The sequence below is a fragment of the Xiphias gladius genome, chromosome 3, assembly GCF_016859285.1.
Source record: "Xiphias gladius isolate SHS-SW01 ecotype Sanya breed wild chromosome 3, ASM1685928v1, whole genome shotgun sequence".
NCBI classification, from domain to species: Eukaryota; Metazoa; Chordata; class Actinopteri; order Istiophoriformes; family Xiphiidae; genus Xiphias; species Xiphias gladius.
In genome coordinates this window covers 5,744,972-5,764,214 of record NC_053402.1, presented here as the reverse complement: position 1 = coordinate 5,764,214, position 19,243 = coordinate 5,744,972, and the positions used below count along the sequence as shown (strand labels likewise).

The following is a 19,243-nucleotide window of genomic DNA, read 5'->3' as shown; positions in this document are numbered from 1 at the left end:
ATCATACCACTTTGGACATAAACTTCCCACAACAGAACTGAAAAGTTTTTAATAATGTCAAATGCCGCAAAAGAGAATGTCAAGAGAATAGTCATCAAATTCATTTCAATAGTTTCAGTAGATTTTTACAATACACAACTGATAGAAATCCACTCTTGGAGAATACAGGTAACAAAATCAAAGCAACTACAGTAGTAATGTACAGTAGCAGTTCAGTGTGACAACAGTAGCACTATGCAGTGACCACGACTTCTTTCACTCACCTGTTGATGTTGTAAAGAGAAGTGGACACACACAGCGTCTGATAGCTTTCCTCCTGTTTCGCTCTGATAAAGCAATGGATGTGTAATGTAATTTCTGTTCATGCTCCACACCTTCCCTCCCTCCGTCACTCGCTAAACCCTGGATTTACTCTAGCCTCCTGCACTATAATCTGCACTCTTCAACAGAACAACAGAAGCAAAGACGCACATAGTGCATGCACTAACAATCGTGTTCATGTGCCCAGAAAGTGTACAATATAAGATGGATACTTTTTTTTAAAAATTGATCATATTGATGTTAGTAGTGATACTCAAAACAAGACTTAATGCTTTTGGCTCTATTAGCTGCTGGTTGATTATGGATTACTGAGGATTGATGTCCTTTGCATATGGCACATAGGGGAACCTTTGTAATGAAAGACATATTTCCCATGAACATAATAGTTTTTTGAAAATAATTGTTACAAAAAAATACTGATTGAAATGAAGCAAAGCCTGCAAGAAGTTCAAGAATCCCAACTCGAGTCTGCTGCTACACTGAGGTACTCATAGGTTAGGTTAGGTTCAGGTTAAGGTAGGGGGAAACACATATTGATTTGGAAATAGACTTCACTTCCCCCAGAATCTAATCCCGAGCCTTGGAATCTAGCGCCAACCCATTTGGCATCAGTTTTCAAAGTGTTTGCTCTCTGCTGAGATGCTGAGAATCACAGCTCCAGTGTCCAAGCTAAGTTTCTGGTACTTGCACTTACCTGTACATGCTTATATATGCAAGAATACAGTGGATGTTTAAGCTCTGTTCAGTCAGTGCTTGTTCCGGCAATCATCCTCATGTGAGGCTCCACAGTGCCAGTGCTGCACTCGCATATATGGGTGTTAAATGAGGGTGTATTAAGAAGCATTATCTGGGCAAATCAGTACATGTGAATGTGAGTTGTGATACTGGGGTTGGCTAAATATTCGGTTTTGTTTGGCTCCATTGCTAACAAATCTGTTATCATATCTCCACTTTTCCTCCCCAGCTTTCTCCAGTAAGCTGATTTCTTAAATGTAAATGAGCAACTTGGTCACATTAGAGAAACCTATTTCCATGGGTAGATTTCTACTGGAGAAAACCTATTTCTCTGCCATGTATACTGGTACCTAGATTTATTATCTGCTTTTTATAAGTACACATGACTGCAGACATTGAAAGTAGTAGAGTAGAGTGGCTAGATGAAAGGAGAAATCATTATAGAGAGTGGTGTGTCTTTGTATTTGAAAATAATTCCATCCAAAATCCAGATGAAACTGAAACCAACACAAAATATCCTCTATCCTCTAGTCTAAATAAATTCCAGGCTAAACATTTGACTATTTGATGAATTCAGACATATTCGCACTGTAAGGGAAAACTCTACTCGCTCTGCCTGTCCTCTCACTGTAGTGTTGTGGCTTTATCCTGCTCTGTCAGTCTGCAATGGTTCCCCTTGATGGACATGCAGAATGCCCCTTATGTTTTTAGATTCTTCATCTGATGGAGGATGTGGGTCCCTGACTTTGCTGAGCTACCAGGGTGGTAGGGAGGTAGGACACTCTTTAAATAGGCACAATTACAAGCCCTCACACAGGTGCTCATGTGACCACCACGATTCACTCCACTCTTCAGAGTATGGACAGGTTTGAATCTCGTCATTCCTCCTCATCATCCCTACCCCTTGGCCAAGAATGTGTTCCTACGCCTGGGCAGCAGTGCCATTCTGGAGACGACATCATGGATGACACCGACATGCTGTCTTTCTTTGCTCCACACTCTTGCGCCTCTCTTTTACAGTGCACATCAATCAAAAGGGGGAGGCCATTTTGGGGATCATCTTTCACACACTGCAGATGTGAATGAGGAATCAGCAGTGGTGGGAGAGTTTCACACAAACACTCTTGCCTGCAGCCCTACATTTCTGACCCAGTCCCTATGGGGTGTGTCTGGGAGGGCATATCACGGGCTCATTTTCCCCCTTGCATTCCAGTGATAGATGATTACGCATCAATGCTGAGGCAGCCTCAGTTCAGTGCAACCTTTATATGGTCGGCTAATGCAGTTTACTCAGTAGATTTTTGCACACTGACCGCCCACATTCTTTCAGTGCTGCTGCATGTGCAGGCCATATGAGCAATGCCTTGGCTGTCCTCCTGGTGGCAAAAAGGAGTGTAGAGGATCAGGATTCCAAAGCTCTTATTCAGCTTTGTCAGTTCATTTTCAACTTAACAAGCTGAAATAAGAAAGGTGTAAGGTACAGATTCTGAAACAGTCACTCTACGAGACAGGCCACATGATTATGTAATATACAGGACCCTAGTGATATTATACTTTAGTTTTACATATTCCCAAAAGGTAACTGACATAGAGTAAACGTTGGGCTTTTGGAGCCCCTGGAGGTCTGGCCTGAGACAGTTGCCCATTTTGTCCAGCTGATAATTCAGCCACGCTGAACAATTTTACATGTGCTGCAGAGGCTTCACTCAAGGCTTCACCAAAAGCAGAAAGTGAAGTGTGGGGGAAAAGTACGCACATTCTCTCTTTCTAACTTTGTCTTTGTGGTCCCTTTATTAACACTTCAGTGAATCTGCAAAAGATTTACGATTTAAATACTGGGTCAGAAAGGACCCATAAGACAACCTTTGTGCCCTGATGGTGTAAAGCTTTTGTAAAAAAAATTTTTTCAAAGGGCAGTGATTCACGTTTCCTTATTGGTACTGCAAGTTTTGAAAAAGTCATCAAATTTCATGCTGTAAAAATGTTCTCTAGGGGTTTTATTCTGCAGTTCAGCCCATGGACGTGTCATTTTTGACCCTTAGGACAAGAGGAGGGTCAATTGTACTTTTGACTTTTAAGCAGATCATTTATCTTTCCCTTCATGCCTTTGATTGACGCAAATATTAAAATTGCAAGCAATATGATATAGTATGCTACAGCACTGTAAACATTTTAAAAAAACAAGATTAAAAAAAAAGGACAAAAAAAAATTAAATTTCTCCATGAACCTTTGGGAAGCTATTCCTATTGTACGCCTCAGGACAAATATCAAAGCCAGTTCATGGAGAAGAGACTGACAGGTAACTGGATTTACTTGCTTTCTTTTTGATCTTTTGTGCAGTGCCTCTGTATCAGCTCAAATTCACTTACGCATGCATTCTCATACTTTAGTGAAATGACTTTAGCACAAGGTTGTTAATTCATCATCACGTTTGTCATTTGAACAGTTTTATTTCATTATGTCAAATACAGGAATCTCATGTACAGAAGAGCAACTGGGAACTAGAGAATGAAGTAACTGTACAATTTTTACATGTCAAAACAACAAAACTGCTCTGAAAGAATATCCCCAGAGAGGTCAAATAATAGGAAATATCAATTAACAACAAACAGATAAAAATGACTCACATTAAACACTGACATTTATGCTTTTGGATTGTTTCATTTCACACTTCCGTTAAGAAAGTTGTGCTTTATTTTTTCGTTCCTTTACAGGGATGAAATCTTCTCTCACTGTCTTTTGAAGAACTGAATGCAGCTTAGTTTTAAATACATTTCCCCTCAGTCTCAATGGCAGTCTCACTGAGGCAGGTAAAAACAACAGACTATCACATAGTCCTTTTAAACCTCACCTCTGTCGGTCTGATAGGAGCAGGTGGGCCATTTTATGTATACTCCTTTAAAGCATTTTTCAAAAATAATAACAGCAAACAATCCCTTCTTAGGACAGTAATTTTTATAAATTTATAAATTATACAAACCATAGTTATCAATACATACTTATAGACAGTTTGTGTTTGTGTGTGCGTGTGCGTGTGTGTTGACTATTGAGGAAAATCCATCACATTCACATAGTTCACTACTCTCCAACCTTCAATACATTTCTTGAAAACAAGAGGTACTTTAACATGGATTCTATAATAAAACAAATACTTTATAAGTTAAACCTCCCACATAAACAAACCGACAGTGGCTGTTCTTGCTGGAACCTCACCCTTCTAGCATCCATACGGTTTTTGTAGTGTGATTCTTTTGTTTCCCGAACTCTAGATGCCTCCATCTACTTAATACTGCAGGTGAATGTGTGAGTCCGGTTGGCTGGGGCTGTGGTCCTCCTTCAGGGTTTGGCACTGAGGCTAAGCAGTTCCATGAAAGAGTTAAAGAGACTCTCCAGCCAGCCCTGGTTAGCCATGCACTGCTGCACCACCTCCTCCTGGCCGGGGTCCTCCGCTGCCTGCTCAATACTGTCCGTCTGGTCAGGAAACAACAAGTCAGTTACAAACAGTACAATGCAATGCAACCCTAAAGAATACCAAACCAGGAAAGCAAATTATGCAAGGCTGTAACAACTGGCTTATAACTGAAGGGGAATATTTTTATTGAGAGTAAGGGGGTGAGGGGCAAAGACATAGCCAGGGGGACAAATTTAATTTCACTCTCCCCCAAAATTACTTCATAGGTCAAATTCCTATGCATAAATTTTTGGATAGACAAATGTTTTAACCTATCATGTTACTAAACATGTGTAAACATGTTTTACCTGTTGGTAGGGGAATTATGGCAGCCAATCAGAATAAGGTAATTTCATGACAGCAGGGGTCAGTGGGGTCACCGGGGGATTTCCTGGGGCTCTTTTACTTTTGCTAACAGCTCTAAAGTAGAGTTTTAACTATTGAAGGGTTCAGACGACAAGAAATCTGTGACTTCTTTGGCCCTCTTTTAAAATAAAAACAACTGGATAACCATAACAGCTGGAACTATCAACACAACAGGTGTGTGACAGCGGACCGAGGGTCACTACTGGTTGTTAATGCTAGGCTACCTGTAAACAGATGCTGAAGGATGCTAATGCTACAGTTGAAGCAAGTCCCAGAACTGAGAGTGGCCTACTGTAAGCATGCATTTAAAGATCATGCTGACAGAAAATATGACTTTGATGCCAGTCTGAATGCTGAGGCACTTTCAAGCATTTTGTAAAGGCAAAGCTGATGTCATGCCACAGAGAAGAAGACTTACAGAAAACCAGGAAAGACTAAATATTTTCAGCACAAGAAAAGACAGACTTGACTTGACGGGACACATTTCAAACCAGTTAACTAGGGACAGCGTGCCCAACTGGGCACAAAAGCCATGTCACAAACTGGGAAAAGTTGGTTTTTGGGTCAGTGGTTAAGGTTAGAGTTAGGTTAAGGTTAGGATAAGGGCTAGGGTTAGGCAAGTAGTGGTTATGGTCAGTCTCCAGGAAGTTAATGCAAGTTTATGTAATGTCACCAAAAGTGACCTTGATCAATGTGTGTGTGTGTGTGTGTGTGTGTGTGTGTGTGTGTGTGTGTGTGTGTGTGTGTGTGTGTGTGTGTGTGTGTGTGTGTGTGTGTGTGTGTGTGTGTGTGTGTAAATAAATAAATGGTATCAATACCACAGTATAAAATATTCTATTACAAGTAAAAATACATTATTATTAGCAACAAAATATACTTTATATAATCTTTTAAATAGTAAAAGTAGCCTAGAAGCCAGTATGCAAATGACACCATTCATAGAGTTATATTTATCATATACTGTAAAATTATTACTGATGCATTATGTGTAAGGAACATTTTAATGTTGTCAAGGTAAACCTAATTTTAGCAATTTTATATACTGCTGGGTATATTAATTCATCTATGACAATGCATCATTATTTAAATGTAGAATCTTGATCTGAGAGGTAACCAGTAACTATAGCTGTTAAATAGCAGGATTGGAGTCTACAGTACGAGAAGAGTAGAAGTATAAAGTGTCATCAAATGGAAATAGTCCAGTAAAGTACAAGGACCTAAAAACTCTAAGGTCTTCGGGCATCTCTGGCCAGGCCCCCTGGTAACAAAGGGGAGCTGTGATGGATCCGGACAGGCACAGGACAGCTGGGTGAGGCCATGTGGACCTTTCATTTTTAATTTTCAACTTTTTACCTGCTTTTAATTTTCTACTCTGGGCTGCTCCCATGGCATTACTGCTAGGAGGACTCCTAAATTATGAATATTTGTTTTGATTAATAATTCTGATAGATGACTGAGATATTGCAAGTTCATCAGCGAAGCAATCTGGTTCTTTCTTTCAAAGTCTCAGTAGTACAGATTTGTTCAAACCATCCTCTCTGCTGTTGTTTGATTGTTTTGGCTTGTTGGTGAGCCAGCTGGTTCTTTATTAGCATGCCCCATCAAAATGTGCTTTTAAAAGTAATTTAGTGTTGTATTTTTCAAACAAACTGACATGAGCAGACACATTTCCTGCAGCAGATGACTGACTGAGATTAGGTCTCAGTTACTCAGGAATACTCTGGAATGCTTCTAACATCTCTCAGAGTGAGGTGCTACTTTTAAAAGGCTTTGTGAATTAGAACAAAAATGCAAGAGTCCTAAAGTTAGGACTGACATGTCCCTTATTTTTTAGGAGTTTCTCCTAACTCCGCCAGTTAGGAGCTACTTTTAGCCTCAGGATGTTTTAGGACTATGGCCCCTGATTTCTTCTAGAGCAGCCCCCAAGACTTCAGTAGGGAGCCTGGACTGAGGAGCATCTTTGTAATTGGAGGTGGATTCAGTGGGACCTAGGCCTCTGTCTCCGCACTGACACCTAGTCCGGCCATCCCGAGTACCCCTAGCCAGCAGGGCTTTGGTAAGAGGCACCTCATACTCAAGCCATATGTCAGTGCAATTAATGCTACTATGTTTACGCCCGCTACTAGAGCTCTTCTCTGGTTCTTTCAATGTCAACTATAAAAAAAAACCTGACCAGGACTATCAGTGTGATTATGTGGTGACAAGTGGCAGCCGACTGTAACATCACCCATTGCTTTGTGAACTGCCGTTTTGAAGCCTCAGGTCTGGCATTTTGGCTGTCGCGAGCTTGGTTTTTTGAAGCCAGATGTAACCATATTTGGATGAGAGGGTAGAGCTGGGGAGAAGCGAGGGGTAGCGCTGACAGAATAGTGGAGGATACTATGCCCGACTTAGACTGGAATCTGACTGCACGAAGCTCCAGCGAAGCCATGCAAAGTTGCTGCTAACAAATTTAGCTTCCACAAATGGAGATAAATTTTATGGCTAAATGTTAAAGTAATTTTAGTAACTAATTGCATACATGAGTACATTTAGAAATTATTACATATATGAGGAGTAATCTCATGATGTTATTGTAGATGAAGTTATGTGTAAGCATGGGTGTAAGCTAACTTTGTAAGCACATATGGTAAAAACCATAGACTGTATATAAAAGGTAAAACAGATCAACAGACGGAAATTAGATCATACAACTAAGTTAACATTACACCACAGAACACTATTGATTAACATGTATTCTCCGGTATTCTCCAAGTTAAATGAACAAAGTACAGTTCAACGCATTGTTCAATTTTATGAGTGTGTGTTAATATGTGTGGTCTTTGGTTAAGTGTTTATAGGCTATTTTTTGCAGTTCCTGTTCATTTCATTGTTGATGATGGGCATCAAAACATCTATAGGAATGAAGTGGAAGAGCCTTCTCCCCTTTTTCCACCAGTCCCTATGAGGACAGTCCTCGGATGTCCTCCTCATCCACTGCAGTGGGAATGACCTTGGGGATGTCTCAAGCGTCAACCTCATTGCAGCAATGACGGAAGGCCTGCACCACCTCGACCTGCAGTATCCAGACGTGAAGGTCATCTTCTCTGGCATCACCCAGAGATGCAGATGGAAGGCTAGTGCCATCCAGGGAAGATCGACAAGGCTCACTAGTTTTTTTTTTTTTTAGCTACAAACATAGCCTACATGCCATGCATGTCATGCATTATGTGATGAGTGTTATTTTTGTTAATATTGTCTCTTTTTAAGTAAACACTTGTGGCTATAACACTGTTCAGTCTTATCCGCTATGCTCTTCCTTGTTCCCTATGCTCTTGTATTCCCTTCCCACTCTAAACTACCCCTTTCTATTATGCAAACTTGTGTTGTGACAGTTATATTCACCTTCACCTTGACCCACAGCTGTATTCTATTTTATCTTTAATTTTAAGTAGTTAAGTAGTTATTTAATTGAACCATTTATTACATTCTTTTATACACTTTTCTGGTGTTGTTGATGCAGTTTATAATGTGCAATAAAGGTATCTCTGAAGCTATTGCCCTAAGTTTGTTGATAGTTTTTATGGTACATATCTGGTATGAATTTTAACAATAGCAACATGTGCTGTGTTGTAATCATAGAAGAAAACACTGATGGAGGTTTTGCCAGAATTTGTAATTAATTACAAGGGTATTTCTATGTTAGTTTTAACCAACAACATAAAAAATAAAAATGTTTATTAAATGTCCTTGAACATTGACAATGAAGAATCAAAAGACAGATATTAGAGTTTGTGCTTTCCTTATGTATTTATCAATTTTAATGACACTGAAAACACTAATTCACCAAAGTGTCCTGCTGGATTCATTATAAGGCATTTGGTACATTTGTAAAAACCAGACAAGAGTGTTCTGTAGTTAATGGAAAACACATTCACTGCTGTCAAATCATGGTAGGTTTATTTAGAATTCATATAACAGAAAACTATGATCAAAAATTGCAAAGGCACGTTGAAAACATTTTTTTCAAATTACAGCAACTGTAGTTAAGAATAAAACTAATGTGCACAATACACTGACATTTTGGAAGTCTCCTTCAAATGAAAAACCATACAATGACATGCAATATCAATTACTTAATCAAACTGCTTTGAAACCTGTCAAATCTTTAGCACACACTGAAGCATTTGTATGCCTAAAACATACTTCTAAAGTGGTTACAGCAGTGCAATTCTATTACAGGAGTCACATTTTGCTCCTGGGTGCACTTGTGGTTGGCCAGATCCAGCTGTTTCCAATTGAATAACCTTTTGATGTCAAATTAGAAAATACTTCCACCTGTGAAGGTGATGACTATGCTAGAGTTGGTCCATCACTTATTACAAATTAATATTTAAACAAATTTTTTTTAATAATGTTACTGCCATCACCCTTTTCCTATTTCCACAGCAGAAATGAAGTCAAAGGCAAGAAATTGAACCTGTGAATACTAAGGACAGAGAATAAATAACAAATCTCTAAAAAGTTGGTCTTTCATCAGGAAGCTGAACTGGATGGGGTTTTCTGGCATCATCACCACAATCCATTTGAGAACTAAGGATGTTGTCCATGCAGTCTCCCTTCACCACAACCAGATGAATGGCACCAAATACACTGCTCCATACATGAGGTCTTCCTTCTGTTGGCAGCAGTCATTCAGTTTTTAAAGTGTGGATACCTTGCAAATTACAGTAAAAGACAAACACTTTAGTTAAGACATGGTTGGTCACAATGAATCACATACAGTGGCACGAAAAAGTTTGGGTAACCCTGGTCAAAATTTCTGATATTGTGAATAGCTAAGCAAGTAAAAGATGACCTGATTTTAAGGCACGATGTTACAGATGACATTTCTTTAATATTTTAATCAAGATTACTTTTTCTTTTCCATCTTTTTCAGTTTCATAGTAACAAAAAAGGAAAAGGGCCCAAAACCAAATTTTTGGGACCCTACATAGTCAGTAATTAATAACACCCCCTTTGGCAAGTATCACAGCTTATTAACGCTTTTTGTAGCCAGCTAAGAGTCTTTCAATTCTTTTTGGGGGGATTTTTGCCCATTCTTCCTTGCAAAAGGCTTTGAGTTCTGTGAGTTCTTGGACCGTCAAAAAAAAAGTAGCCTACTATCTGTCTGCCAGTGCAGCTTGTGAACTCGGGATCTCCTCACGAAATTTAGTAAACTTATTTCCTTATGCTATTCCTGCCCCACCAGCATAATTTGATGTCTACACTACATAGCTACATGAACGGGCTGTACACGGCTTAACAATTTGAGTGTGAGTTTACACACAATTTTTTTCACCTGTTTAATTTAAGAGATATTCATAACTAACTAATGACAACGTAGAAAGTTAATGTTACTGTTTTAACCACATTTAAGTTAACGTTATGTTAACCTGAACTATCACGATGTCCTGATGGACAATTTAATTAACTTACATTAATGCAGCCTTACACAAACACAATATACTAAAACTTGGTCGCATGGGCCAGAAACACAACACAAGCGTTGTTAGATTTACATTTTTATCGGTCTTTGAACAGCTACTGTTTTATTAACAGGTTACCAGCCCGGCAGGACCAGGTACAATGAGCATAGCCAACACTAAGTCATCAGCTAATGCTAGCGCTAGCTAGCTAGCTTGGTTGGGAAGGTGAATCTGTAATTCACATTAACTGTGTTATTCATTGGTATTCTAATTGTCTCTCCATCTCCGGTCAAAACACCTAGGAAAAAATACACCAACTTTGCATTTGTATACATTATACTTAATAAATTGCGTATAAAGTGAATTAAAATTGGAAACCATTAGGAAAATAAACAATTACTTACCCAAAATACTGGATACCACAATCCTTGGAGGGTCTGATAGTACAACTAACCGAAGAACACGCCATAATTACAGTGAACCGCGGTGAACCGAAAACTTATGAAAACAAGCTATCGAACAGCATAACAGTCTGTGGAAAATGCCTACTCCACCGTCAAATAAAGAGAAATAACAGTAATTACCCCACAACTGAATTAAAACAAGACCAGTGAAGACCGGAATGCTTATTGCTAATACCATACCGCGCTCTATTCAGTTTCCCAGAATGGCAGCACTTAAGTCATCACATGACTTTTAAAAGGCAAGTGGGAAAGCTGAGATTTGAAGCTTTCCATATGTTTTTACCCTCCAACTAAAACAGAGATTGTGGAGTCATGCTTGTTAGGCAAGACAATCACTAGATGTCAGGAAAGGCTACTTGAATGGGTTAGGTGATGTGACATGTCATCTACTGGATGCCTGCCCTTGTCATTGTGGGTATCCAGTAATCTATCATCTCAGAGTAAAATGTCGTCATCCGACCAAGTAACATCAACACAATTATTAACTTCAGTGGCAACAAGGTAGGTGTGACCAAACAACCTGATCAACACTTTTCAACAGAGGAGTATTGAGAATACAATCATGGTTTAGCATTTTATAGTACTCAACAATATAGAGATGGCATTTCAAAGCAAAACATTAACTAAAAACAACAAAACATTCTAGTGTTAATGAAGCCATCCTTACCTCCTTCTTACAATGCAAGAAGGTGTGATACTTGTAGTGGTGAAGGGAATGATACAGACTGTAGATCTGGCAAGTTTCAATTGAAAGCCTCAGATCCTGAGAAGGGTGAAAGAAAAAAGATTGAGGAATTTAATCCGACATTTTGTGACAGGGGTTTTTTTCAAAGCAACACTAAAGAAAATTAATAGTAAATTCTGAGGGATAGTGGGTTACCTAAATAAAAAAAAATGACAACTAAAAAAACTTTGTAATGTTTTTTTAACTTAACAATGAATATCAGCTGAAGTTATAAAAGGGAATGTGTCTTAGATACATTTTACTGCTCTTCAAGCAATTAAAAAGTGGTTTTAAATAATTTGTTCAGTTAAATTACAAAACAACAAATTTTTCTCACTTTCTTCTAGTGTCTGATATTTCTGCCTCTGTCCCAATACAATGGAGGTGAATGGAATTTAATTTGTGGTGCTCAAAGTGTAATGCATAAAGCCTGTTTCTCCCTGTTCCCCCAAACACAGGGCCCATATTTATCAAACTGCTGACAGTCAAGTTTTGGGCTGAAGTGAAAGATAAAAATCCTCCACTTTTACCCATACCCACAAACCTGAGAATAAAACCCATTTATCAAACTTTATTTAAAAATTCTCTTAAATGTGATAGAGCTCCAGAGGTCTCTTAAATTGTTTCAGATCCTCCATGACTGCAGCACAGAGACAGAGCCGAGCCACCCAGGTTTTCTGTCTGATAGTAATAATAATAATACTAAGAAGAAAAAGAGGAAGAGAAGAAGAACAAGGAGAGAAGAAGAACAAGTAGAAAAAGAAGACATGAAGCAGTATAATCAGTAAAATCAGAAAAGAGCAGTTTTAGACTATTATTTGCATTCCAACTTTTGACAGGACATTAAACCACTTTTTTTGTTTCTCTTTTTTCGCTTTTCTGGTCATTTATCAGGCTTCAAACAAACAACAAGAATAACTCTGACACTGATTTGATTTACAGACACAGTCTAAACATCTTCATTGTCTGCACTTATCAGTTTGGAACTAAATTCTCCTTATTATCTGATTTCACTGACGTACCTCGTCTACCAACATCAGAACGCCTCTCAGAGGAATTTTGTTTCCCTTTCAGACAATTACCTATTATTTCATCCCAATTCAAATATTTATACATTATACATATATCAGATGTTCTTAATTCCCCATGTTAATTGAGACATTTAAAGATTTCACACAAATAAAATGAACTTTGGATAAAAAAATGATAATTCTGTATGTTCTTGCAGAATAAAAGACCACATATGGTAGACATAGGGTCAGCTCCTTCTCTGATCAGACATGCTTAATACAAACTTACTACATACTCGCGCTTATACTTACTACATACACTCACCGAGCACTTTATTAGGAACTCCATACTAATACTGGGTTGTTGGTATTAAGGGGCCCAAAGTGTGCTAAGAAAACATTTCCCACACCATTTCTCCACCACCTCCATCCTGGAATGTTGACTCAAGGCAGGTTGGATCCAACAGCATTCATGCCATTGACACCAAATTCAGACCCTGCCATTTGCATGCATCAGCAGATATTGAGACGGTAGCCATTCTCCTCTGACCTCTCATCAGCAAGGCTTTCCAGCCCCCGGAACTGCTGCTCACTGGGTGTTTCTTGTTTTTGGCACCATTCTGAGTATACTCTAGAGACTGTTAGTTTTGAAAATCCCAGGAGATCAGCAATTTCAGAAATACTCAAACCAGTCTGTCTGGCACCAACAATCATGCCACAGTCAAAGTCACTGAGATACATTTTTTCCCCATTCTGACGTTTGATGTGATCATTAACTGAAGCTACTGACCTGAATCTGCAGGATTTTATGCACTGCACTGCCGCCATTTGATTGGCTGATTGGATAATTGCATGAATAAGCATGTGTGCAGGTGTTTCTAATTAAGTGTTCAGTGAGGGTACTTTGGAGTAATCTGTAATGACAGTCTTACATTTGATAAATACAGACCTAGATCTCCAACTTCTTCACCTCTGCCCCTCTCCTTATACACTGAGAGTAACACACAGGATGTTGGCACGTGTGAAATATTCTGGCTTCAAAAGCATTCCATGGTTTCAGGCCTCTACCATAAAACCAAATAACAAAGACTCCAAGACTGTTTTTCTCCAAAATCTGAAGCCTCAGAAAACCTATTTCTGATATTAATGTTATAACTTAATGTAGTATTTTTTGCATGTTAATTTTACTATGGTTTGGTGTTTAAATTATATCTCTGACATACAGTAATACATTAAATATAGATAATAATTAATGTCAGTGTAATTTGTCTTTCCACTGTGCTTGACATTAACACTTGAAGACAGATAAAGATCCATGAGACTGCACGGCGATGTGCTTCTTCATGGCAGGGCTGTAGAACTCTGGAACGGTCATCACGATGGTGATGAGTCTGTCCTCCATGTTCACAGTTTCTAGGTAAACAGCAGAATGCAACAATGCTTCATGGTAAACAATATTCTTATGCCCGTTTGCATCTTCGGTCTGATCATCTGCTTACTTGATTGGCCAATGCAGGGCCTTGCCCAATGACATTACACTGCGTTGCAGAAAAAGTTAGAGAGATTCAACTTTTTTTCCAAATGATGTAGCATCGTTTTTGAGGAGCGCCCGAGGTGCCATCCCTAGCAACGTAAAAATGCATGCCATTCAAATGAATGAGAAGAGCTGTGGTTTTTCACGCGGAGCAAATGTCATCCACCAGTAACATCAGGCCAGATGTTACTACAAGACACTGCCTGCCTCAGTACTGAACAATCCGCTGTCGGTGTCCTGTGGACCGCTGAGGACTGCTGAGCTCCATGCCGCCAGCTGACCACATGATGGACTCTTGCTTTCGCTGCAGGAGACCGCCTACCACACAGTTGTCCTGCCATCAACGATCATATATGTAAATATTATAAATAAATGACCATATATCTGAGAGAAGTTGTCATGACTTTCTTTGTGTGTAAATCTTTTAATATCAGTCCCTGATGTTCCCAAGAACTACAAGAGCTACGAATATATTTCCTATATGTCTGACCCATGTTGTGAATACTGTGTTCACTACAAGAGCATTAAAAAAAATACATTTACACAACTGACAGAGTCAGTGTTGCTGTTACTCTGGATAATCCCCAGACCTGACAGTTGGGAATTACTCACTGGTAGTATTTTCTACTGGAAAAGATGGTCCCTATGAAAACTGTTGAAAGTGTTTTAAGTTTAAAGCCACTGTCTCAGAAAAAGTTGGCCTCTGCTGCAGCCATTTTGGAACAGTGTACCTCTAAAGACCAGCAGGGCCAGCTAAAATGAGCATGTGTTTCACAGTCTCACCATGGCATTTTGCCTCTTCATTACTCTGGATGAATTGTTGGCTACTGCAAGAGTATCTGAATCCATCTACCGCTGCAAAGTCCACAAATTTTTGACTTTCAAACTGGTCAGTTATCACTGTAGAGAAATTCTGGGATGTATGACAGTCTGTGTGAAAAAGATGCACTTTTAGTATCATCTAACTGTGCTAAGCAACAATGTCCAATTATTAGCCTTCAGAGCTTTCAACCACATCTCACAGTTTTCATTCAGCAAATGGAGCTGGCTAAAATGTCATCACATGCACTAAGTGTGGAACCTGTCATCATATATGGGGAGAGATGGTAGCCCCTGATTCTGATCAAAGAAAGTCTCTGTGAATGTCCTCCTTGATTCCTGCTCTATGACCTTTGACCTCTTAGAGTGGATATTGTGAGAGATTTTGGTCTGATGTTCACAAACAGCTGATGTCTGTTCCTCTTGTCCTGGGTCCTCAGTGTTTCACTGATGTAGTGTTTCCCACGGCTGTCACATGTGATGTCATGGTGACGTCATACTTCACATCATATGATACATGTCCTGTTTTAGATGTTCTGACAGTGCAGCCATGTAAGAGAGTCTCACTGTTATACATACAGGGTTGCTCATTGATTTAGCAAGGCACCTTTAAGTCATGGTAGGATCCTCATCATCCACTCCTTGCAGCTGTTGACCTGCAGTACCTCTCGGACCTGCTGCACCTCCACATCTCTATCCTTATCCTCACTGCTGAGATGCTGTGCCATCAAGACTGATCGTTGACGTTGTATGTGGTGGTAAGATTTCAGATTGAGATATTGGCCTGTGTGAGTAGGTTTTCTTGGTTTTCCTGTGGTCTGTATGCCCCAACCTTCATATGAACACAGGTGTCTGGTAAAACAGTAAATTATGATCCTATTCTTACCCACTAGTTAACACCCATCACCCCTTCCCCTTTATATATGTATGTGTTAATGAGGACAATGACATGTGAGTGAAAGCTCAGAAAGCTCGTAAGAGGACATTTGAGTTTTGACCATTTTGTTACATATCATACATTCTATTCTGTTTACACAAGTTAGTAATGAACTTACACACTCAGAAAACATAAGTCATTGTTGTTAATAATGATGAACAAACTGGACCAAAATTGTTCTCTCTGGAAGCTCACTCAACATTAATGGCTCAGCATTCTTTGATATACAACTTTAAACTGAATACTCTGGTCAGGTCATGCTGCCCCCCCCCCCAACTTCATGGACCTCATCAACCACTAGTTTACCACATGTAATACCTTGAAGACAGCATTGTGCATCACAGTTGGAAGGACTACTCTGGACCCTCTGAGCAGAAATCATAAATGTACATTTTACATTTCTTTCTGACCATGAGGATTTCACTAAAGTGCCTGCAGCCATCCATTCAGACACACTACATTGACATCTGAGGTGGGAGTTATGTTGAGCTAGTGAAAAAATAACTCTTCCCCCCATTACATTTCTGCAGGACTCCCACAACTTGTGATTTGACTAACAGGCACAGAGTGTTGAGATCTGAATGTTGGAGATGGACCAAATGTATTTGAGTCTTAGTTTGTACAATATGGTCTTGATTGATTCCATTTTTGTTTTTGTTTGTTTTTGTCTTGCATGTCTTTTTTATCCATATACACACTAAGTCATATTTTGTATGTCAGTTACTCTTTTTCAAATCAAGTACAACGAGTGATGTTATAGCTATGCTATTTCTGACCTGTTGCTTAGGAATACTCCTCTTGATCCGGTTGAGAGTTTTGCGGTTGTAGCCCTCCCCACCAAGATGAACTTTGACAGTTCCAGATTCCAGCGGGTCTGCCGTCATTCTGGGGAATATATGTAAAGCCTCCTGGAGAGAGGAAAGCAGAATGAAGTCAAAGACATGAGATACAGCTAAGGTTTAGTTTAAAATCAAAGATATTGGAAAAGGATTGGTGCAAATGAACTCCCTTTTTTTAATTTAACTTCAGTCTCTATTTGTTTTAAACTCCTACATCAAGGTGTTTCTTGTAAATCATCATCAACAGACGATCAGGTCTAAAAGACTGATTTGAGAGTGTGGCTATAAGACAAAGTACAAGAAAGAGCAGGTTTACCTGGTGCTGAGCACTCATGTTGACTCTCCTCAACAAACTCTTCTTCTGTTCACTGAGCAGGCTATCAATTTTCCTCATGGGTGGGAGGTATAACTCATCTGAGGAGTTAAAAGTGGTAGAGCACCCCTTTACATTTAAAGCTTACATTATAATTACTGTCACTGACTGTTATTGTGAGAGACCTACAAATAACATTAACAGTGTAAGTAGGTCGAAGGGTTTCAGTGGTGGTTTTCGATACGGCAGTACTGGCATGATAAAAGGGCCATCCATCCTTTGAGGGTCGGGGGGAGGGGGGACTGGAGCCAATCCCAGTTTGGGAGGGAGGCAGGATACACCCTGGAAAGGTCACCAGTCTATCAAAGGACTGACAGAGACAAACAACAAGTCACGCTCACATTCACACCTACCAGCAATTTAGAGTTGCCAGTTAACCTAACCTGCATGTCTTTGGACTGTGGGAAAGCTGGAGTAGCCAGAGGAAACCCACGCAGGCAAGGGGAGAACATGCAAACTCCACACAGAAAGGCCCCGGCCGAACCAGGGTTCAAATCCAGAACCTTTTTGCTGTGAGTCGACAGTGCTAACCAATGCACTACTATGCCGCCCGTGGTAAAAGGTGTTCCACACATTAATAATGCCTACACTGCAATAAATGCATGTCGTCTATACCTCATCATCAAGATAGCTGAGCTCCCTCACATTGGACAGCAACACACTCCCTTCAGAAATAGGGAATCCGTTATTTTCCATTGGGGTACCAAGGCCTCAGAGGAGGCACTGACTCTCATCTCAGCTGTGTGTAACGCTCCTGCATGCCCAAGCTCATGCAAGTAGGGTAAATGTGCAAGTTTCATATTACCTGTTTTCTCTTCCCTCGCTACCTTATCAAAATCCTTGTTCCACCATGGAACATTAATGCACTTTCGGGGGTACCCAATTACGGACTGTCATTGAGGCTGCAAGAATCCTCATACTCATCGATGGATCCAGTGCTATTGACCTTCCCTAGAGCTGCTATGTCTTCCTCAAATTGTCCCGCTGACAAATCTTTTAAACTCTTTTAACTCCCCAAATCTTGCCAAGGTAGCAGAGGCAAGAGTTAAATCTATACAGGACATTTTAATTTTGCCGATTTCAAATCTAGCTGGTCTACAGTCATTTATGATAACAAACCACTGCAAGTATCTAGCAATTCCGCCTAGCCTATACTGATAGAATAGGCTTGCATGGATTGTATAAATCAATTATTATAATCTTCCCCTGAGATTTCCACACTTCAATTATCTGCAAGAACATACAGAATTATCATTTTTTTATCCAAAGTTCATTTTATTTGTGTGAAATCTTTAAATGTCTCAATTAACATGGGGAATTAAGAACATCTGATATATGTATAATGTATAAATATTTGAATTGGGATGAAATAATAGGTAATTGTCTGAAAGGGAAACAAAATTCCTCTGAGAGGCGTTCTGATGTTGGTAGACGAGGTACGTCAGTGAAATCAGATAATAAGGAGAATTTATTTCCAAAAGACGAATCAGTCACATATTTTAATGTTGTTTTCCTGTTTTGACAAATGTAGCACTTCCATCACTGGCCTGTCTGGTCTGTCTTTATGCAGACACACACATACTGGGATGACAAAATCAGCGCAAGGCTTTAACAATGCTTCCTGACCACATATAAAGTCAGCTTTATTCTGAGAATCACTAATAATTTTCTTAAATTCTAATCCACTTGCAATTAAGACCCCTTGGATTCCATTGTAGGATAAAAATTCTTAAAATATTTATCATTAAAGTCTTCAAAGAAGCCACCCTCATCTATATCTTCACCCTCTTCCACCTGATCATCCCTCTCAGTGTGGCTTGATGTTGCTGGACTTGTTCTTTTTAACTCATGCAGTGCCTGTGGAGCATAGTCCCTTCAGCTCAAGAGCCGAACTTCATTATATCAGATCACAACCTCTTTTCACAGGGACCATATACCGTAACACATCAGCTATAAATACTAGAGGGGATTCCTTGTCAATTACTACAACCTCCTGATTAGCTATGGAAGATGAAAGCAGATGAGACACCAAAGACCCATCCATAGACATTCTTCCCAAACCAACTGACCAACTGATCCACCCTGACCTTCCACCTTTTTCAAACCCCCATTCCCATACAACAGATAAGATTTTCATGACAAAGTGGACTAATAGTATTCTAACAACACTCAAGTAAAGGATTAATTGAACAACTGAGGATTTGTTTTGACACTGCTATGGC

The 19,243-nt window shown here is 39.5% G+C and overlaps 1 protein-coding gene across 1 annotated transcript in view; it reads right to left on the bottom strand.

The window, feature by feature from the left end:
• Nucleotides 1–3,499: 3,499 nt before the first annotated feature.
• Nucleotides 3,500–19,243, bottom strand: part of prr12b (proline rich 12b) — a 34,918-nt gene continuing 19,174 nt past the window's right edge. The window contains 4 exon segments of the mRNA XM_040123614.1: nt 3,500–4,528; nt 11,453–11,548; nt 16,586–16,717; nt 16,965–17,062. Of these exon segments, the coding sequence (XP_039979548.1) occupies nt 4,394–4,528; nt 11,453–11,548; nt 16,586–16,717; nt 16,965–17,062 (461 nt within the window). The 3' untranslated portion in view covers nt 3,500–4,393.